The 23,994-nt window shown below is 34.1% G+C and overlaps 1 protein-coding gene across 3 annotated transcripts; it reads left to right on the top strand.

Annotated features, from left to right (window-relative positions):
* The first annotated feature begins 3,729 nt into the window (after nt 1-3,729).
* Nucleotides 3,730-9,688, top strand: LOC132631853 (serine/arginine-rich splicing factor RS31). Of its 3 annotated transcripts, XM_060347560.1 has the most exons (6): nt 3,730-3,883; nt 6,440-6,579; nt 7,966-8,078; nt 8,183-8,415; nt 8,527-9,165; nt 9,297-9,688. In XM_060347560.1, the coding sequence occupies exons 2-6, from the start codon at nt 6,474-6,476 to the stop codon at nt 9,331-9,333; spliced, it is 1,128 nt and encodes a 375-aa protein (XP_060203543.1). In that variant the 5' UTR covers nt 3,730-3,883; nt 6,440-6,473; the 3' UTR covers nt 9,334-9,688. The 3 variants fall into 3 exon arrangements, with proteins under 3 accessions (XP_060203543.1, XP_060203545.1, XP_060203544.1); XM_060347562.1 differs by lacking the exons at nt 3,730-3,883; nt 6,440-6,579 and adding an exon at nt 7,052-7,750; XM_060347561.1 differs by lacking the exons at nt 3,730-3,883; nt 6,440-6,579 and adding an exon at nt 7,052-7,845.
* Nucleotides 9,689-23,994: the final 14,306 nt, after the last annotated feature.

Raw genomic sequence — 23,994 nt, 5'->3', positions numbered from 1 at the left:
TCGGAGTCTAGGCAAAACCCCCCAAAATTTGGGTATAAACCCTAACTTTAATTCTCACAAATTAGCCACTAATTAGGAAGGAATCATGCAATAATAGATTCTAGTCATCAATTTCATGCTTAATCAAGCCTAACCCACCAACAATTCAAGGTTTTATAATTAACAATTTATTGAAGAAATAAACCCCAAAACCCTCTCTTATTCTTCCAAGTTCTAAGGATTATCTACCATGAATTCTTACTTAGGGAAGGTAAATGAAAGAGATTAAGATTAGAGAACTTACCCTCATGGGAAATCTGACCAAACCCTTCTCAAATCGCCTCTAAGATTCCAAGGAAATGTAATTTAGGAATGGGAGGAAGAAGGGTTTTCATAAGGCATTTAAATAGAAAGTTGTTCCGTCGGCCGCTTCTATGGACAGGCCGGCGCTTTCGCGCTACCGCTTCAGTGGGTCGGCCATCGCTTTAGTGGTTCGGGCATTGCTTTTGTGCGCGCTTCCGCACCAAAGCGACCACAAGATACCAGAAAATTTCGGTGTCTTCCCAAACTTGAAATCGACCCTCGAAACCATCCCGGAACATTCCTTACACAAACCAAATATGCAAATATACATAAAAATGTGCTACGAACGCACTCGTGGCCTTGGATTTCCCATCGAAGGTCTCGTTGACCGAGTCAACCCCCGATACCTCAAAACTAACTTTCCTACCCAAGTCCCAAAATGCACCCGAGTGCATTGGGAACCGAACCAAATATACACACAAGTTTTAAATGACAATCTAGACCTTTTGGAATCGATGGATTCCCGAAAAAGATTCGTTTACCTAAAAGTCAACTTTGAGTCAACTCTTTTTTGCTTTAAGCTCAATTTTCCCAAAAAATCACCCAAATCAAACCAAACACCTCGTAAAATGTGTCAACGATCCCCTCGGATCAAATGTGAGCTAAACAAGCTCGGGAAAAGGTCAAAATCATCGAGAAAGTAGTAACGACTAAACGGGTTGTTACATGTTACTGTAGAGGAAGTATCATCTCAGCTCCATAATGTTTTCTCGAATTCGAAACTTGAGATAGTTTCTCAGATACCTGTGTTTGATCATAGAGAATTATGTTTTGAAAGATAGTTGTTGTGTCCCAAAATATGAAATCAATGGTTCCAACAATTTCACCCTATAAAACTGACATCCATCGTGGGTTTTTAGCATGGCTTGATAGCTCTCAAACCGGCATTGGTAGATGCCACATTGATTCACATTAAACTATCTCTTCTTTAGCATTGTTGGATTTTTTATGGTTAGTCCTTGTGCCATGAAAACTTTGGCAACCACCACTTGTACACTAAAGCGAATACATATATTAGATCTATGAATCTTAAAGATTATTCTAGGACCAGATAATATTTGTAATATAAGTTGTTCAGTGTAGAGCCTTTTAATTATTTATTTTTGGTATACCTCATACAAATATTTTAACAAATACATAAGATTTTTACAAAATTTAAACTAATTAAAGCGGGATGCACACACGACGCATATGGACATGTGATGCATAGAATGGACACATGACGTACACAAAAGATAGTTTTTAATACCTTTTATTAAGGTTTGACTTTAGAATCCCAACAAACAGGAAACAAAAACTTACAATCTTAACTGAAGGCACATTATCAAAAACACTATGCAAGAGTTAATCCAAGTACTATCATTTTCAGATTCTATGTTTCTTACATTTTTGTAGAACACAAATGATCGACATATGAAAGGTTAAATATGTGTTGAATAAGATAATCAAATAATTAAAATTAAAATTATATTAAAACCGGCGAATAAATAGTTTGAAAGTACTAGGCTGTCAATATGCTGAGAACTTGTGGTGTCTTATTTCACTATGTAGAAAGAATGTTATGGAGGAGTTACTGTGGAGGTAGGATCGTCTCAACTCCGTAATGTTTCCCTGAATCCAGAACTTGAGGTAATTTCTCATCTACCTGTGGTTGATCATAGTGAATTGTGTTTTGAAAGATAGTTGTTGTGTCCCAAAATATGAAATCAATGTTTCCAACAATTTCACCCTGTAAAACTGACATCCTTTGTGTGTATTTAGTGTGTCTTGATAGCTCTCAAACCGGCATTGGTAGAAGCTACATTGGTTTCCATTAAATTGTTCCTTCTCTGGCATTACTAAATTCTGATGGTTAGACCTTGTGCCATGAAACCTTTTGGCATCCACCGTTTGGACACTAAAAAAATAGATATATTTGATCTATGAATCTTACAGTTTATTCTAGAACTAAATAATACTTGTAATATAAGTAGTTCAGTGTAGAGCCTTTTTATTTTTGTTGTATACCTCACACACATGGTTTAACAAATACATAGGATTTTAAATTTTTTTCTACTAATCGATATGGAATGCCCATGTGATGCACGCGTGACGTACACAAAGAATAGTCTAATACCTTTTATTAAGGTTTGACTTTAGAATTCCAATAACATGGCATTCTTGTTACTTGTGGATCGTAATCCAAGATGCCAAAACTTGTAGGGATTAGTTGTTATGTGCTACTTTCTAACTTGATTGTTTAGTTGTACTCTTCACTATATGAAATCTCATACACTTGTGATAATCAAATTGTTGAACTTAGTTGAGTCTGTTGACTGTCATGACTAGATTATTGAGATATTCATGCTGTTATGTTATTTATTACGCATATGCATTTCATTTGTCTCAGTGTGATCTGGGAGATGTGGATTCAGAGGAAACTGATGATTCTTTAACCTAAATGGTTGGTTGATGGATATTTTGGCCTCTTAAAGTCGGTTGCATGATATTTTAGCCTCAAAAGGTTAGTTGCTCAATGTGATAGGGTATTCTAGGCGGTATATGGACTTAGCAGTACCCTGTGCATCACATTTTTCGTACAGTCCTATGAAGCTCTGTGTGTCTACCGGGAGCATACAACATTGTATCATTCATTTTCTTACTTGACTATTGATTGATTGTCTCTCTAATTATTTGATTACTTGAGTATTTGACTTTACTTAGTATTTGATTATCCTTTATCCCGTTGATGGTTCAATTCTAAGTTAAGGTAAGCTGGTAAGGTTAAACAAGATTTTTCTTATTATTTCGTCATTAATTCTTTTGTTATCAGTCGACGAGATATCTGAGAACACGTGCTTCCCGTACATATACTACGCTTGCTGCAATTTTTGTGATGCAGATTCGGTTCGAAGTAAGAGTGGGACCTGCGGAGCTGTTTGAGTTTGAAGCAGTGATTCCAGGAGATTGTGATGAGTTGCTTAACTGATCGGCAACATCCTTCTCTCTCTATCTTTTTATTACTCTTGTCTTTCCTTTGTATCCTAATCAATGTATTAGTTGAGTTTAAACTTGGAAAAAGACTCAAATATGTCACTGAACATAACAAAACAACTCACATATGTCACTCGTAAAAGGAAGTGATAGGACGAATGGGGGATGGTAACTAATGAATGGTTTAGATAATGTCACGTGACAAAATCTGATGGTAGTAGTGACACACAAATGAACCAAATGAGTCGCGATGGTGAGATGTTTATGCCGAACTATTAACGAGCGGCGTGAACAGTACATTTCTAATAGTTCGATGACATATTTGAGTTTTTTCCTACTTAATTATATCGTTTAAATAAAAATAACAAATAAAGAAAAGAATAAAGGATGATTATTCTGGCAATTAAAAAACAAATTGTTAAAAAAAAAAAAAAAAAATATGAGGAAGTGAAGGGTGTTTTCGTCAAAGAGGAGAGGTGCAGCTAAATATAATAGACCTCTGACTGACAATTTTCGCGAAGATACTTTCGCTTGTTGTTGCAGTTAGGGTTTCCTAAGACAACAGGAGGTAAACTCTTGGATCTTTGTACATTTTTCTTCTAATTTGTGTACTAACAGATGTCACCGTTTAACGGAATCTAACATCTTATTCCTTACGAACTTCAATCTACTTAGATAAATGCACGTGCTTTTTCGTTATGCGGAAGGAAATGCTATTCCCGATGTTAATTGTTGCAACATTTATTTTGTGAAGCTACTTAAATTTTATTTGTTTAGCTGCTTGAAAAACATTGTATGTGTAGTTCCTATTTGGTTGTGGAATTGAAGGTTTTTGTTGAAATGATAATGTAGCACTTTTGTAAATATTACTCATATGTGTAGTTCACTAAGTCGGTTAAAGCCAAATTTGGAGTGTAGGTTAGCAGTTAGTTGGGTGTGAAGGTTAACAATTAGTTAGCTTATAAATTACAGCTGCAGGGGTAGATATTTTCCTCTTCTTTGTAATCACTTCACATCTTTCAATACAAGCAGTTGATATTTACATCTCTGTGTTGGCTTCGATATCGAGACGTTCAGAATTCAGTGGCGGAGCCAGGATTTTTATTAAGGGGGTTCAAAATATAAAGAAGTAAATATACGAAAAAGTTTAAGGGGGTTCGACATCGACTATATATACATAAAAACTAATTCTAACATTGCATATAACAGTGTATTTTTTTGCCGAAGGGGGTTCGGATCCCATCGGCCCAACCTACCTCCGCCCCTGTTTCAGATCTAGCATTTCATCTGTCAATGATGAAGTTTAACAGTTTTGGTGCCTGAGTTTCCACTTAACTGAGAGTTAGGTCGGTTTTAAGAAGAACTTGAAAATGTTATGTATTGGATGGGAACTCATTCTTGTTTATAGTATAGTTCCAAAATTAGCTCTCAGGAGTTAAATGATGCGATGTGATGTGCATTTTTTAAATTAACTATCCAACTACTAAATTAAGATTTTTCTTAGACCAGTTTGATGCTCTTGTTCATTCAAGTTGCGTGAGTTTAGAACTCACCTATCGTCATATTCTTAAAAAATTTAAGAAGATCTTAGTTAGACCAATTAAGTGACTCTTGCGTAGTGCTGGCAAAATAAGCCCATATTTTGTTAACCTGCTCAGCTGCCAGTATTTTAACGGTTTGGTGAGTGATATCTTTATGGGTACAATATGGGCTGAAGCCCATATTAACCCGTAAGAATATGGGTAAAATATGGATAGTATACATGCTAAGGCTAACTGGCCAAGTTGAAGAGCTTTAAAGCTAAAGCAGTGATTTTAGACTATTTCAAGAATCATCATTCACATCTACATACAACTTCGTATGGTTAATAACAAAATAGAGCTTAGTTGGGAGAGGCTCTTGTATAATCCTTTTTTGCTAATTCGGAGTTCTGTAGACTTCTTTTTACTACATCTTTAACTTGTATAATCTGAATAGCCTTAAAGAGTTGGAAGGCAATTATGTTCTGTTTCTGTAAAATTTGGAAACAGGATTTTTCGATTTTGGCATTAAAAAATATTGAATTCTTCTCAATAACAGTTGTAAGTTCATTGTTGATCGAATGAAAGGATTCAGTTTTAGTTTGTATTTTTCCAGGGTTAGTGGCTTGGTTTATAATTAGAGCTCCAGTTGTTTCTTCTCTTTGCCATTTCAAGATCTTAGGCTAGCTAGTCTATTTCATAAAAGCTTTAGGAGATAAAATGGGGGCAGGACCATTATTTACCCTACCCATTTTTTCACCGGTATTAATATGGATGGGTTGCAAGTCAACCTGTTTGTATTCAATCCGTTTTCAACCCGCCCAAATCCAACCCAACCCGCCCATTTGCCACCACTACTTTTGTGCCATCTTCTCAAGAAAGCACACAAGGGTGTGGCCTGCGGTTAATAAAGTTAGAATACATATTCAAATTCTAGCAGGAGGCAGAAAGTAAGTGATTTCTTCTCATCTGCCTAATCCTTGGTGGACCACTGGTGGGAAGATGCGTGCAAGGTGAATCAAGTACTACCATTACTAAAAAATGAAATTCAAGAAGAAAGCTTAGGGTAATTCGTTCAATATTTAAAATTCTTGAGATAGCGAGCTTCGAATCTTTAGGAGCATAATGGGTGCCTATTGGCCTTTTTAACGAGTAGTAGGTTTTTGACTCGGAACTGATATCATTATGAGATGACTTTAATAGTGTAATCTAAGCCAGTGATTTTGTTGTGAAAATCGCGCTGGGTGCCACAGGCAGTGGGTCAAATATCCTCCCAAGAGATCAAGTTTGAACCAACTCGGTGGACAATCTACAGCCAGTGAGTTTTTTACATTGTAAAAGGATCTATTGTGTAACAGTTCATGTATTTGCTGTTTCCGGTTTAGTTAATGTGATCTAACTGCTAATTTACTGAATGGAGAGCATTTCCTTTTCAAAGGAGATGTTAAATGCCTGAATGGAAGGGTGTAACCTAATCTAAACACAATCCATGGAAAAATGTTAAATGCTCAACTGTTCTACTGCAATTAATCACATTAGTTATAGATGAAACTGTTCTTTTCCTATTACCTGTTAGCCTTACACATCTACTTGTCTCATCTCAGGTTTAGCAGTCCTGACATTGTCTGTTCAGCCAGGATGAGGCCAATTTTCTGTGGTAACTTTGAGTTTGAGACCAGACAGTCTGAGCTGGAAAGGCTTTTCAAAAGATACGGGAAGGTTGATAGGGTGGATATGAAGTCTGGTAAGCTTGTGACACTTGTCAATTTTTTCTCAGTGCCACTTATCTTATTTCTAACCTTATCGTGCTATTTTCTGTTTTAAATTGTGGATATAAGTGGTGACCATGTTTGATAGTTTTTTTTTTTTTGGATAAAATTATAGTATACTTGATGAATTGGCTGTCTCGCTAACTACTTGTATGCGCGACCTTCCGTGTATCTTAGAATATAATTCGTGGTACATGCACATCTTACTGCAAATGAGTTTGTTCCTGCAGTAGGTTCCCGGGTGATTTCCATCTACTAGGGTAGTTGTAGATAACCAGATTCATTCTTCTGTATGATCTTTATTCCTTATGTCTTGTCAACTATGGGCCTTATAAAAAAAAAATGTCTTGTCAGCTATGGGCAACAAGCACTATGGCATCAAATGGTCTGGGCCAAGTGTTATTTTGCCAATGGTACATCAATTATATACATACAGCTAAACAAAGTTGTTTGCAATCCGAGTAAGACAGAGCTCGCCACTATTGACTACCTAGTAAGATTGGACAAGATTATGTGAAGTATGTGCCTTGGTAAAGTTCCTTGAAGCAGCAACAATAAAGCTGGTGTGGCAAAGCAAATTGAGTCATGAAATAAGAACATGGTTATAGCATCCCTTGGCCCATTCTGTGGTTTCACTGCTCAAAGACTCAAATGACCACAAATTGGTCGGCTGTGGATGCTGCATTCCATCTTTACATTTTGGCTATGTTGGATGGGAGATCCCGTAAGCTCATTTGGCTCAACAATAGAAGTCTGAGTTCAGGCGGGTGTTAGGATATGTTTACCGAAAAAGTGTATTTTTTAAAGTGTAGACCCCCATACTCAACTGATTCTTTGGCGCAGGATAACATTGCAATGTCCGTACCCATTGCTGATGGACGGTGTCTATTTCGTTTCCTGACCGTGACAAGTTTCTCTTCTTGTTTCAAGAAGGGCTCTCCGATCCATCACGGCATCACAATCACATATTATCCTGTCACTATTGCCCTCCATTCCTCGTGAATTTTGCCCCGCCTTCATTTTCAGACTTGTCACAATGCCGACCTCGAAGCTGAGGCAGCAGTTTAAAATGGAGAAGGCACTCTTTTACATTATCCCATCATGTGACATCCACCTTTCCCTGGCATCTTTAGTCCATCAATGAAGGTCTGTCGCTGATTTTAACGGCCAAAGTTTCTAGATTTGACAGAGTGATTGTAATGCGATCAAATACTAGACGGTTTGCGCATCTGCTACATAAAGTTATCTTTCCTTTTCTTTTTGAGCATTTACGAGTAATGGAATCCTTCATCGGAGGGTTCTTATTATCACCTACTGAGTTTTTGTTTAATCTTCAGTCTATTTATTTGATCAAACTTCAGGTTTTGCTTTTGTTTATATGGATGATGAAAGAGACGCAGAGGATGCTATTCAGGCACTTGACCGAGTAGAATTTGGCAGAAAAGGACGAAGGCTTCGTGTTGAGTGGTCAAAGGTAATCCCCCCATCCCCCCCCCCCCCCCCCCTCTCTCTCACACACACACACACACAAATGTGATGATTTCAAGTTTATGATGTGTTTTTGTTGCTGTGCTACAGGAAGAACGGAGCAGGAAGCCCGAGGGTTCTAGAAAATCTTCATCAAGCTTTAGAGTATCCAAGACCTTGTTTGTCATAAATTTTGATCCACATAATACTAGGACAAGGGATCTGGAAAGGCATTTTGATCCACATGGAAAAATACTCAATATAAGGATCCGAAGGAATTTTGCATTTATTCAATTTGAAACACAGGAGGATGCCACTAGAGCCCTGGATGCTACAAATATGAGGTACTTATACGCTTTCGTCAATTTTTGTTGGAATTGGGCATGTAGTTTCGAAATTTCTATTTAATTTGACCTGAGCCTTAGTTTGACTGCCTAGTACTTGTGTAAGTGCAGTAAGCTGATGGATCGAGTTATCACAGTGGAGTATGCAATCAAAGATGATGATGATAGGAAAAATGGACACGGTCCTGGTAAAACCAATGATAGATCACCTAGGAGAGGTTATGACCGAGTTCGATCTCGTAGTCCTTATGGAAGAGATCGGCTGAGTCCAGACTATGGTCGTGGTCGAGATCGGCCAAGTCCTGACTATGGCCGTGGTAGAGATCGGCCAAGTCCTGACTATGGTCGTGGTAGAGATCGGCTAACTCCTGATTATGGTCGTGGACGAGATCGGCTAACTCCTGATTATGGTCGTGGACGTAGTCGAAGTCCTAAGCATAGGGAAAGGAATTCTGAGTATGGCCGTGACCATAGTCCAGCTGTAGGAAAGGAAAGAAATCGTGGTCATGACAATGTTCGTAGCCCTAGCCCTCGTAGGGAAAGAGCAGATCTAGGAAATGGCCTTACGAGCAGTCCGCTGAAAAGCAGAAGTCCTGGTTTTGATGATAGACCCAGTCCTAGTCCTCAAAGGGAGAGGAGAGAGAAATATAGCCCAGATGGTTATAATCATGGCAGCAGCCCAGGTCCTAAACGTGAACCAGTCGAAAGTCCTGTACGTGATGCGAAGGAAAGTTCAGAGCGATACCGGAGGTTTGCATCTTACTAGTTCGCTTTCCTTTTGTGTGGCCGTTCTTTTGATGTCTTTGTTCTCCATTGCCTGTTCTCAATTATGATGTCATCCTAATAAGTGTTGTACTTCAATCATTCTGTTGGTGATGCAGTCGTTCACCTCCAGCTCGGGAAAGATCACGCTCCTAAATTGCTTGAAGCTGTTTTGATCCTTGGGTAATGTCTGTAGGGTTGTTAAGTTGAAAGTGGTACTTGTAGAATTACACCTTGAAGTTGCTGGAGCATCAAAGTAGCATGTGGGTTTGAGAACCACTGTAATATACCTTGGAAAATTGATTTTGCTGTTGGAAGTGATTTGGAACTGCTACCATGTATTTTCGTTGTTCACTTCTTACTCTGTTTTCCATTTGACGAGGATCTGGCAAGACTTGGGCCATATCTTTCTTAGCTGGTTTCACCAACAATTTTTGTTTATCCCTCAATGTGATGATTGATTAGTAAAGTTGTTTATCACTATTAACAAATCATTGTTAATTATGAAGAATGTGCATCTAACTTTTGGAGAGTTTATCTTAGAAGACAGATATTTGAGTTTAGAATAGTGACTTTCGTTAGAGCCGAATGCATATGGAGGATTCATGTAGTATAGTTTGAGATTGACATATAGTGGTAGTTGTCTCATGTGAGTGGTCACCAGTCATGTAATGAGGAGCCTACCTGATTTTTTTTTTTTTAAAAAAGCAAAAAATAAAAAGAAAGAATGATCTCAATTTGCTATAGAGTGTTGTCTTTGTTTGATACCATAAAGTTTATGATAGAGCCGAGGTCATTTTGTTAATCCCTCTTTATATAGCTTGCATCTCTGTATTTTTATGTCACACAGGTCTGTAAATCAGCAGTAACGCAGCATAATTGTTTTTGAGGAGCAAATTTGTACTTATGGAGCTCATCTTAGTGTCAATTTTCAATTTGAAGAAATGTTTAATATTTGTGAGCAGTTGAACAGCAATTTACTTGTTGACACTTTTGATATAATTGCATCAAACTTCCTAGTCTTGCTTCCTGGATATTTTCATATATGGACGAACAATGTGGTCCCTAAATATTCTCTTTAGTGAACCTCTTTGGCGAGGACTCAACGAGAGTGTTATATTTGTGGCTGAATTGGTGATCCAGTTTTAAATATCATCACAAATTACCATACATTAGCTCAGTGGGGAGAATTTGGAGCGTGGTTTGTTGGAATGTCTGAAGCAAGGTTTGAACAATAACTCCATTATTAAACCTTTATGCAGCCAAAGAAAACTTGATTTTGAAGAGTGAGAACTAAAACGATAAGAATGGTCCCCATCTCCAAAGGAGTCATCCTCAATTAATTTTCATTATGGTACTGTACTTTTTGTTTTTCGACAAGGACGTACAGGCCTGTACTTGCTGGATGTTAGCCATCACCACCCCCTTTTGCAGGACCACTTTGTAATGCCTGGCACAAGAACTAACAAAAGAATTTGATACAAGTCTTAATTATGACATAGAAACTGATCTAGAAACTTCTGAACGTACATTATTTGTACAATCGTAAGTAAATGTACAGTCTTCAAATATGGGGACCAGGGGAAGGTCACGGCTGACAGACAGTAAATCTCACTCCTGTTAGTGACTATATAGTATATATCTAGCAAACGAGATCTAGATGTAATCAAATAAATTTGATGAATCGAAAGGTTTATGTTGAAAGCTACTAATTCAAGAATCAACTGAGCTCATGAAGTCAGGTTAAGTTGCCAACTTTAACAGGGAGACCAAAAAAAATTCATGTCTTTAGAAGTAAATCACAAGTTCCACTAATTATCATATAATCTTCTATTATTATTATTATTATTATTATTATTATTATTATTATTATAAAAGCATGAATATAAATTCTGGTTGAACAAAATATTCTTCAAATATTGAACGACTTATATATCTTTTTAAGTTAAATTTTTATCTAAAACATAATTTCATATTGGATAAAATTGTTGTATTCATTTTTTTATAATTTCATATTGGATAAAATTGTTGTATTCATTTTTTTCCTACAATCTAGGACTTCGAATTCAACTGAAAAATAAAAATCTAAAACCAACATACTCCCTATTTCCATTTTTTCCCTTCTAAAGTTGAGTTAGTAGGAGACAAGGATTCCTGTCATTATCACATAACTATTGTTAACCAAAATAAATATTTCTTTGAGTTTTAAGAATTAGCAAGTTCAAGCAAAATAAGACTAAGGAAAAAAAATCCCTAGTTATATTAATTATTGACGTGCTTTTTGCTTTTTGTTTTTTGTTTCCTGCTAATACTTAACATGACTTCTTTTGTTTCGATAAAAACTTAAATAAAGGGTTGAGATCAAGACAACATAGGAATGCAACTACTTCTAATTTAATTTCTTGGCATTATTGTTCATTTATTAATATTACTTTTTCATTCTAATCTTCTTATTGGGTATGGTGATCTCATATTATCTTTAGCTTACACCAAATAAATTGAATGATATAGAAATGTAATATTGGAGAGCAAAATTTTGCAGCACACATTTCTAAGAGACCGGAGACGAATAACAATGTTGAACGATAAAAATATCCGTAAAATATTGATCGATTTAAGTACCCTTTTAATCTAACTCTATTATATTCTTATTGGCTATTTTGGTAAAATAAATTTATCACAGGTAAAATAGAGTTTGAAACAAAAGTTGTTTCTCAATTTCAATCCTAATCTAATTAATTGAAGACTGTTAAGCGTGTAAAATTTGAATTCCAACATAGACCGTACGTTAATGGGGTTTAGGTGTTAGTTTACCTTTTACCTCTTATGGTTCATATTAAAAATAAAAAGTGTCATTAAACTAAAGTATTTATTTTAAGACAATGAGTAAAACAAATATAACAATGTTTGAATAAAATTCTTAACCTTTAAAATTTTATCCAATATGTAGGACTTTGAATTTCTAATTAACTATTAACAAAATATTACTAATTAAGCTACATAATAAATTGGGATGGGTGGGATTACTTATGGGCTGGGTCTAATATCTATGTGGACCAATAAATCAGTACAATCTATTTAATTAAAATCATACATATGATACTGGGTTTACCCAGTACGCACCCGAAGGGTAGCGGCTGCGGGTTCTCATGTCATCAAAAAAAAAAAAATCATACATATGATATTTAATAATCCTATTAAAAGGAGGGACATTTTAAATTGTAAAGGCAATTGGGTGCCCAATAGGTGGAAGGAGGGGCAATTTTAATCTGAAAACTAACGTTAAGCGAAATAGGGGTCCAATAGGGGGAAGAGAGCAAATTTAAACCATTTTCAATACGTTAGGGACATTTTTTACCATTTCCATTTCATGTTTAAAAGCATTGCGCATTCGAAAAGAAAAAAACGTGTGAAATGTTGATTTGATAATATTGATCGTTTATATATGACTTTAATAATTATATAATTTTTGTAAGAAAATTATTCCGTATTGGATAAAATTGAAATACTTGATAATTATTTTTTTAGAATATATAAGCTGAAAGTTTATTAATCTAAAATACGCATTTCATAGTATTTGACGCAAAATATATTCGTCCAAAGCACGAACATAGAGACTAGTAATACTAAAAGCGGCAAGCCACTTAGTGCAAAGTTAGATTACCATAATATCCTTTAAATTATGAGTCACCATTTTACCCCTAAAGAATTAAAAAGGAACATTCAATTAAATAATTTTTTTTTAATTACATTAGAAGTGAACCGGATGAATTAGAAGAAGCAGTAGTACTTTAATGCTTCAAACTGTCAAAATTCGATGAACCAATTTAATATTGAGGGCATTCATTTCATACTGTCCATTTACTTCTTCTACACACGTTCTCAACATAATTATCATAGAAAACCGTTTCTCCTTCTTTTTCCTTTTTCATGAATTCTTACTCATAAATGATTTTATGACTTACTTATCATCTTTATGCGCCCAAGACTAGCTTATCATCTTTATGCGCTCTAAATCTTCCTTCAAAGAATCATTAGTTGTTTAGCCGAAGAAGATGCACATGACATATATATTTTTAATTTTTCATGCTAGAACTTAAGAAATCTATAGCATTAGTCTTGAAGCAAACACTCTTTATATACTGCTGCAGGTAAAAGTCTGCACATATTTGGTTAGCCTAGCAGTTGGTGTCCTTGTTCGAATATTGTATTTGTACTTTTATTCAATTGTTTTTATTTAGTTGTACTTTTAGTCTATGCTGTTCAAACTCTTTGAAAATCTCAATGGGTGCGTGTGGAATTCTTCAAAAGTAATGTATTTTTGGAGAATCTGACACGGGTGCGGCATCAAAAATGAAGAGTCCGCGCAACTTAGCTTTTAGTCAATTTTATAATATAGGGGTGTATTCTTTTTACTGGAAAGATATTTGTTATTTCTTCAAAATTTAATTAGTAAGATATATAATAATTGATACTTTCTATCGTAAAAAGGATGAGGTTCTTTCAGCAAACCTCAAAAGATTTTAAGAAAAATAATAGGTGGTCTATCTTCAAGGTATTTAAAGATAAAGGAAGAGAGATAATAATTTAAAAAGTTTTAACCATGATTTTTGGTGTTTAGACTTCGACATACTTCATCATGCACTTCTATGATTTAAAAACGATTAGCTAATTAAAAGTCCAACTTACCCTTTCTTTATGATCAATTTAAAGTCCCTTTATCATAAAATGATAAACTAGAAAAGCAACTTCAAAATTTCAAGGCAAAAAGTTTTATGTGAAATATTTTTACCAAAGTTGCTGCTTAGAATCATATTTGAATTATGTGATGTTGACATATAACAAAGAAAGAATTGTCAAGTTGAATACTTGATATATTAAAAAATTTGCATAATTAAATTCGCTTAAACTTTACTATTCAAATTTATTCGATGGCATTATTTTGTATTAGTTTGCTTTGCAATGACAGTAACTATCAGCCGAATAGGTTCATTATTCCTCAATTTGAGCTTGCTTTCCCCCCTTCAATTTCATTGCAACTCATTGCACATTTAAATAGTTTTGATACATTTATACTATTTAACATGGGATATACGTGCAACCCACGTGTTCGATAACTAGTTAACTTAAAAGTTATACGCTTGACATGGTCTCATTTTCTATGTGATTGATTGCACCCTAAGAAAGGAGAAGGAAAAATAGCATAACAACTGTTTCCAGTGGATTACAGGCTTTAAGGTGCAGGATATTAGAGAAATCCAGCTGCAAAATTGATACCCAAATTAAGGCCTAAAGTATTTTCCAAGCCTACCAATCAGCCGATTGATGCGGCTAAAATTATAACATTTCTCAAAAGAGACAAATTCCGTAGACTCCCATGCATGCACGCTCATGCAACTATACTTTTGATTATCCTGTAGCTTAGTCTTTGGTTACAGACCCCATTTGTTTAATTCTACATAGAATACAAAAGGGGATTGACTCTTATTGCGGAAACGACAAATCCTAAAGATTTTCCTAATCTTTGGCTTTTATGGTGAACAGGACGAAGTCAAAATGGTATACTTAGTCGATCCTGTTAGTGTTTCCTAAGTTTAGTTTGCTGTGTGTATGTGAACAAGATATGCACCTTGGTTGAATAAGAATGTAATATAATTAATTACTACTTTCATTCGTCCTAATTTATGTGATACACTTTGATAGAAAGAAAGACTTTTGAAATTTATGATCTAAAACAAGAAATATACTTTTGTGTAACTATAATTCATCTCAGCAGGGTACAATAAGAAGTTTAAAGTTAATTTATTTCTAAACATAGAAAAATATCATTCTTTTTTATGGAGATGAAAAAGGAAAATGGTACACATAAATTGAAACAAAAGAGAGTATATATATATGACACTTAGAGGAAGGGAATTGATAATTAATAAAGTAGTATCCTTAAATCCGTTGGCCTATGTTTGAGGAAAAACTGTGGATTATATTTTACTAGTAGAATTTAAGATAAAGGAGCACAGTCATTGTTCGATTATATCTTAGAATCCAAACAAGAAGAGACATCGTTATAATTAAGTCCATGACTTATAATCTGTTTTGCCAAGCTTCTAAAAATAGCTTATTTTAAAAAGTACTTTTTAAAAAAGTATTTTTGGATAAAAACAGTTTGTGTTTGGCCAATTAATTTGAAAAGTACTTTTGAGCAGCAATTAGTGTTTGGCCAAACTTTTAAAAAGTACTTCTATGTGTATTTTTCTCAAAAGTGCTTATGCTACTCCTCAAAAGTACTTATTTTCTCATAAAAGCTTGGCCAAACACCTTGTTTTTTTTTTAAATAAGTACTTATTGATAAAATAAGTACTTTTAGGAAAAAATAAGCTTGGCCAAACAGGTTATTAGTCCTTTTCACAAGTTTTCAAGGCACATGCTTATATTGTTTTCTTCCTTTCAATTGAAGAGTTAAAGTTGTAGTAGTATACGTATTAATTAGCAAATGAATCAGCCAAAATTTGATATGCGTGTTTTCCTGCTTTTAATTTGCACGTGATATTCATTTCTTGTAAATATGCGCGGGGAATGCGTGTTTACAATTACGTGTTGATAGTATTAACGGTTTAGTTCTTGATTACTCCCAACTGTATCCAATTTATGGATTCATCGTAATCTTGTGATTAACGTTTAATCTTGTTATTAGCATACTAATCTTGGTACTGTTCATTTAGCGACGGGATAAGGTTATTGAGAGATTCGTTCATACGCAGCTTTCTCTGCTAACGTTTTTTCTTTTTGATGTGGCATTATTATCACATTGAGTTGGAGATAAGCTTTGTCTCTGAAAAAGAACATAAAGTAGAAATTAAATCTCAATTCATATCCCTTCTCCAGAATTTCTTCGATTGTTTTTGAGGAAGATATCGGTAAGCAACTAGCTTGGTTTCACGTAATTTTTGTCATTGTCATATTTGTTTAGGAATATTATTAATGTTGGGATTTGAAATAACTGGGCGTCATGTGGAAGCTAATAATTTACAAACCTTAAACACGATAAATCAGACGACAAAGAAAAGTATATTAAAAAAAGCATAGTATTCTAATATGGTTTGGCCAATTGGCCCACATATGGGAAAACTAATATAAAAATATAAAATCCTATTGAAAGAATAATCTCCACCTAAACAAGACTCTTTAATGATTACATTATGGATGCTATTGTGTTTGTTGTGTGAGAAAGAGACATATCTTCTATTTATAGAAGTCCGAAACTTTTTCTCCAAGAAAGGATTATTCAAATATGAAAGAGATCTTTTCTGCCAAGGAAACCTTTTCCGTCAAGAAAGCCTTTTTGAAATAAAATACAATTATGATAGAATTCAAATAAGGTAGGAAATTCATGCAAATCCTAACAATTAAAAGTTGAAGAGCAAGCATTTTACACTAACAACAACATATACCTAGTTAAATCCCATAAAGTGGGATATGAGAAGGGTAGAGTGTACACAGACCTTATCCTTACTTTGAGAGGTAAAAATGATGTTTTCATAGACCCTTAGCGCAAGACCAAACAATTTAAAGCAGTATAAAAAGCCATGACAAAATATAATAGAAAGCAGGACCGAAAAAAAAAAGGAGCTACAAAGAATAATACAAGAATAATACTACTACTAGTACAAATGAATAATGCAAGAATTTTACACCGAAGTCGGATAATTGGATTCACCTTTTTTTAGGGTCCTAAACATCATGCTTAATTAGTTAGTGGGGTGGTTGTCTCAGCTAGCTTATGATAATTGGGATATATCTACTCTTATATTTGACTTAGGTCGTAGAATTTTTATTGGATTGTCATGCGCAATATAATTAAATCTGAGACCAGTGATTAGCATATATTGGAGTCCGGAACCAAATGCCCCCAAAAAACCATGTGAAATCAAAATACCCCACCAAAAAAAGGGTGACAAAAGTACCTTTATTACTTCGCTAAAGCAGTTCACGGAGACCGAGCCGTTACCTGCTTTAGCGCAGTATTTTACTGCGTTATAGAAGCAGTTAAAAGAAAAAATTCTATAACGTAGTAAAATACTGCGTTATAGAAACAGTACCAAAAAAAAATTGTCAACTTTATTTTTTGCAACACTTAGTGTTTTTTTTCATACTTTGACCAACGATTAGTCGTGTGTCAAGACTTCGAAACATCAATATTTTATATAGAACCTGATATTTTTTTCTGCGTACCATAATGTAGGCTCAATACATGAAGGATACGTAAACGTTCGGATCGTCATTTTAGGGATTGAAAAGGTGCCCGAAGTAGATTTTATTTGTAAACTTTAGGTTTAAGTGTTCTATATACATAGACGTCCATTTTTGTTTGAAGACTTGTTGTCATTAGCTTAAAGTTTTTTATTTTTAGGGTTTAGATTTATTGAAAATAAAGTCGTTGCCAAAAGGTTTTTAACTGCTTTAGTGCAGTATTTTACTGCGCTAAAGATTTTTTTTTTTGTACAGCGCAGTAAAATAGCGAGCACTAAAAAAAAAAAAAAAATTGGCCAACTTTTTTTTTTCAACACTTAGTGTGTTTTTGCATACTTTGACGAACGATTAGTCGTGCGTCAAGACTCGAAACGTCAATATTTTATATAGAACCTGATATTTTTTTCTGCGTACAATAATGTAGGCTCAATACATCAAGGATATGTATACGTTCGGATCGTCATTTTAGAGGTTGAAAAGGTGTCCGAAGTAAGTTTTGTTCGAAAAAATTTAGTGTTTGACTATAAAGTTATTTTAGTCAACTTTATATGTCGAGAAAATTAGTCTGCTTTATTTTCAAAAATTGAAACCGCAGAAGTGAAATTGACATTCACAGCTACATTACCCCGGGATTTTTATGTTGAAATCATTACGTATCATCATCTTATAAGTAAATAAAATTGAAAATTTCACGCCAATTTGGGAGAAAATTAAAATTGAATGGGATAAAAGGTATTTTTTTAAAAAATCGGCTCGGCCAAACCGCCTTGCAGTTGTTTGTCCGCATAGATATCGAAAAAATACGCAAGATAAAAAAACGCGTAAAACGGACGTCCGAGTACAAAGTTATGACCATCTAAAGTTTGACCACTTTACAACTAGTTTTTCTTCCTATATTTTTTAGAATTATATTTATATTCAAAATAAAGTTATGTCTTGATTAAAAAATAACACTTAAATCAAAACCTTAAAAAATAAAACACTTAAACCTTAAACAAAACTTACTTCGGGTACCTTTTCAACCCCTAAAACGACAATCCGAACGTTTACGTATCCTTGATGTATTGAGCCTACATTATAGTACGCAGAAAAAAATATCAGGTTCTATATAAAATATTGACGTTTCGGAGTCTTGACACACGACTAATCGTTGGTCAAAGTATGAAAAAAACACTAAGTGCAGCAAAGAAAAGATTTATTAAAATAAGATGTTGCGATCTTTTTATGGAAAAAATCACTAAGTGTTCCTTGGGTGTGTTATTTTTTAAAGCGTAACTTTATTTCGAATATGTTGCAAAAACAATCGCTCAAATCGGACGTCCGAGCGCAAAAAACCGCGTATATTCGAAATAAAGTTACGCTTTAAAAAATAACACGTTTAAATCTAAACCCTAAAAATAAAAAACTTTAAGCTAATGACAACAAGTCTTCAAACAAAAATGGACGTCTATGTATATAGAACACTTAAACCTAAAGTTTACAAACAAAACTTACTTCGGGCACCTTTTCAACCCCTAAAATGACGATCCGAACGTTTACGTATTCTTGATGTATTGAGCCTACATTATTGTACGCAGAAAAAAATATCAGGTTCTATATAAAATATTGACGTTTCGGAGTCTTGACACACGACTAATCATTGGTCAAAGTATGGAAAAAAAAACACTAAGTGTTGCAAAAAATAAAGTTGGCCAATTTTATTTTTTTTGGTACTGTTTCTATAACGCAGTATTTTACTGCGTTATAGAAAAAAAAATTAACTGCTTCTATAACGTAGTAAAATACTGCGCTAAAGGTACTTTTGTCACTTTTTTTTTTGTTGGGATATTTTGGTTCCACGTGGTTTTTTTTTTAGGCATTTTGGTTCCGGACTCCATATATTGCAAGTCTTCATTTTCTAGAATTGGGCAGGGCTTTCCATGGATTCCATTTTTTCCTGTTCTATCACCCCATCATTAATATTGCTCCTTCCGTCTAGTTATGTGTCTATTTATCTCAAAAAATGTTACATTTTTTTATTTAACATTAATTTAACTTAAACTTCTTGTTTTACTTTTAACAAGATGATCTATACTTACATAAATATCTATGATTTATTTAGATCATCTTTTCACAAACTTTTTATCAAAATTTCGCTCACAGTCAATCATTACATAAATTGGACACATGTAACAAGTTGATCAAATTGAGTGAAATTGGTCTTTTCAAGACCTCATCTCTCTTTGGTCTTTACCCGAATATTTCTAAATTCATTCACCTTTTCCACTGCAATAAAATAATCATCAGCATTCTTATGTTACCGTGAATAGTAATTGTAGACATTAAAATTTTGAGGGACTTTACACGTTGAGCTCAATATTATTTAGGGTTTTTTGATGGCTACTCTACCCTAAACCCTAGCTCATGCCTATATAAAATGATACATATTCTCTTGAAAAGGCTTCTCGAATATTTCATAAGCGCATGGGTATTCATAAAGAGATCAAATCTCAGATATCCCATAAACTCATGGATATTCAAAAAGAGGTCAATATGTGGCCAGATATTTCTTGACAACCAAATACTTCAAGAAGATTCACAACATCCTTTCATGGAGATCAAATACATCCCAAGAAAGTCCACATATCCAAATTCAAATTATGCTACATTCGAGAAACAAGCTACTAACGGCGCTCGAATTACGGAGAAATATTAGGAGAGAAGAATCAAGAAATAAACAGATTTGTACCCGCAATATTCATCGATAAAATATCTTCAAATTTTGTTTGTGGTTGCAATATATACGCCGCGTATTAACATTTGTGGCAAACAAATTGGCATTCCCAATGGGACCATGTGTGCCCTTCATCTCTTCTCTCACAAATCAGATCTACAAAATACGGAGCCAGAAGACCGCAAAGATGGAAACTCCATTTTTATGGGTTCTTCAAGTCTCGTATTTGAGTTTCGGCAAGTCTACACTCTGACAAGCCTTGAAGTAGGGGGCATTTGTAGACATTGAAATTTTGTGGGACTTTACAAGTTGAGCCCAATATCTATTAGGATTTCTTGAAAGCTACTCTACCCTAAACCCTAGCTCACGCCTATATAAAAGGATACATATTCTCTTGAAAAGGCATCTCAAATATTCCATAAACTCATGGGTATTCATAAAGAGATCAAATCTCGAATATCCGATAAACTCATGAGTATTCACAAGAGATCGAGGCATCATATACTTCCTTTATCAAAATGTCCGGTGTTCTTGAAGATCAAACACATCACAAGGAGGTCATTCTACGTTCGAGAAATACATTACTAACGGCCCTCAAATCATGAAGAAAATTTAGAGAGAAGAATCAATGGATAAACAGATTTGTACCCGCAATATATTTATCAATAAAATATATGTTTCTTCATATTTTGTTTGTTGTTGAAATTTATTTTTCACACACCAAAATTTGTTGCAAACAATAATTAAAAAAACTGTGGGATTGAGGAGAAACGTGGAGTAATAATATTGTGAATGTTCCAATTTTTGTCTGCAAATTTTGAACACAGCTTTATGACATCATAAAAAATGTGTCATGACTTCTGGAAGGCAAAGTAGTTTGTTTTATTTCAATGTGAACTAATAATAATCAATCGTCGAATAAAGTTTTATGAACGGAGGTCTAAATGAACCTTATAAAAGTAACCCCACTTTCATTGTTAATATATGAGAAAATTCCACACGTTTTGGTTGCTTTAATCTTCTGTGTGTGTCCCACTGATTTTTTTTTTGCCCGTGTGACCAGGGCACTGACACTTGTACTGGTCACAAAACCCGTTAATAGTGACCTCTTAATATGCAACACATTTCACTTTAAAAAGTGAACCAGTATATGTGAATCAAATTAATTATTCTATTCCCTCCGTCCCATATTATTTCATCACTTTTCAATTTCAACGTTCATTAAGAAATTATAAATAAAAGATATATTTTATTGTCTTATTCTTATCCTCTTCAATAAATATATTATAATCAATATTGACTATTTTTAAAAATATTAAATACTAAAGATAAGATGAGAAATATTTAAATTAATTTTATCTCGATTCTGTAAATATATAAGTAATTTGGGATATATAGTTTTAGTAATATGGCCAAATATTATGAGACGGAGGGAGTATAAATTTTTTTAGGATTAGGTTGCGAGATTTTTTTTTTTTTTTTTTTTAGTGTTTTGGTTGAATTGACTGGATCGAAAGAAGAGTTAGTTTCAGTGCACCACACAACAGTTGTCTGAAGAAAACAGTTGACGATTTCATTGAAAAAACGCCAAGAAGAAATTGAACTCATCAAATGACATTTGTGGTGTTTGATAGCATGACGGCTTCCCACTTGGCATTATTTCGCTGTAGCAACGATGACTAGTATGACCGTACAGTGTGGAATGAGAACTGATTAGTAACAAATTCCTTGTCTAATCAGATTCCAAATGCTGACTTTTCTTTTCTTATATTCATACCTTCATTCTTTCCATCTTGCCAAGTAACCAACTACTAACGCCATCCTTTGGACCATGCATGCATGGGAAACCAATGGATTTTGTTTTTAGTACATTTTATGGTGGCTAGTCCTCGGCTCCTCGCAATGGCGCTATCAGAATTTTCACCAAAGAATAAAATTATAAAAAGGCTTAATGCATATGCAGCCCTCTGAACTCGTCCCTTTCATTTTGGCATCTTAACTAAATGTTGTTTTTATTGAACCTCTAAACTCGTTCTCAAGTGTGTCTATCAAACACAATCTGACTTACATATATAGTATTCTATCTTCCATGTAGCAACAAGTTAATATATATTCTAATTTAATTATGTCATCTTATAGCTAAGATTAGCAGCAATTGAGAAAGAAAAAAAGAGTAAGCTCTTAATTAAGCTGGCAGTAAAAGAGCAGAACCAGTAAAAACCGACACATCCATGACCTAAAGAATAGCTTACCACACGTCTAGAATATTATTTTACTTTCATTACCACAATTTTTTTTTTCTAATAAAAATCAGATTTAGAGGATTTGATAGACACACTTAAGGACGAGTTCAGGAATTCAATAGGAACAATACTTAGTTGAGGTGTCAAAATGGAAAAAATGAACAAGTTTAGGGGGCTACATATGCATTAAGCCTTATAAAAAATAAACACCAAATTATAAGCTAAGGGGATTTAGCATATCTCACACACACACATATATATATATATTGCTTATGTATATAGTATAAATTTTAAGCGAATAAGAGTCAACTGACACCTATTGAACAGGGGTGGCTTCCGCACTAATCAAATTGTGAATGCTAAAATAGAGAAAGATAAAAGCTAAAAGACCTTTGATGGGAGTAAATAAGATGAAAATGTAACTACTAAACTGTAACGTAACATAGTCTCTCCATTTTTTAGCTTGTATATATAATCACATTTCATTAGCTCGGTAGCCCTTCATTCCTTTTCTCCGCTCTAGTTAATAATGTTGCTAATTTGCGATGTTCCATCTGATTAAGTTGTTAAAGAGTGTGGAATGATGGAGTAACATCACAAAATGTTGGATCAATTATCTCTGGAAGTTTTTGAAATCCTCTCACTGGTCTTGGATGAAGTCCTCAATACTCTGCCTGTGTGAATTGAACGAACTTAAAAGTAAGATAAAAAATGAAAAGAACTAAAGGGAAGATTGAAAGCGTGGGACAAAAATTGGAAAAAAAAGAAAAAAAAAAGGTGATAAAGAGGATCCTTAGCTTGGGTAGAGTAATAAAGAGATGAGTGGAGATCAGTAATCCTAACTTCTTAGTAGGCGTTTGGACATGCAATTTGAAACCATGTAATGAAATTAGCGTTGGGACATGCATTTCATCTCATGGTTTGAAATCCCAAATCATCTGAAAAGGCATAATTTGGGGTTTCAAACTATGGTTTCAAAATTTTTAAATATAAAACTTAATCCATAAGTTTATATTTTGTAAAAAGAAGACCCATAAATTGGTAGATATTTTTAACAATTACTCTCACCAACCATTATTTATGTCTAACATGTGGGAGGATTATATTAAAGACTAGTTATATTACTATTAATGTTAATTTTTTTTTATTGAACTAAAGTTTGATCAATTGATGTTGTATTTTTTAGAAAAACCTTTTAATAGTGTATTAATTTTGTTATGAACTATGACTTGCTCATTTGGTAAGATTGTATAAGAATTGAGAATATTTTGATAGTTTTCACAACTTGTGAGATTTATATGTCTATAAGAAAAAATACAACTTAGAAACCTAAAGTACATGTCCAAACATGTTTTAAATCATAATTTCACACCATATTCAGACTTGAGTCCGGAACCAAAATGCCCCAAAAAAAAAATATTTTGAACCAAAATACCCCAACAAAAAAAATGTTACCAAAATACCTTTAGCGCAGTAAAGCAGTTAACAGGGACGGCTCCGTTAACTACTATAGCGCAGTAATTTGCTGCGCTATAGTGTTCCTCCCATTTTTTTCGGCCCTTTTGGTTAACCCTTCTTCCATTACACTTTTTAACGTACTGACCATAGATTAAT

The sequence above is a fragment of the Lycium barbarum genome, chromosome 3 (genome assembly GCF_019175385.1).
Source record: "Lycium barbarum isolate Lr01 chromosome 3, ASM1917538v2, whole genome shotgun sequence".
NCBI lineage: Eukaryota > Viridiplantae > Streptophyta > Magnoliopsida > Solanales > Solanaceae > Lycium > Lycium barbarum.
Note: the sequence above shows the minus strand (reverse complement) of the source record. Positions and strands in the feature narration are given on the sequence as shown.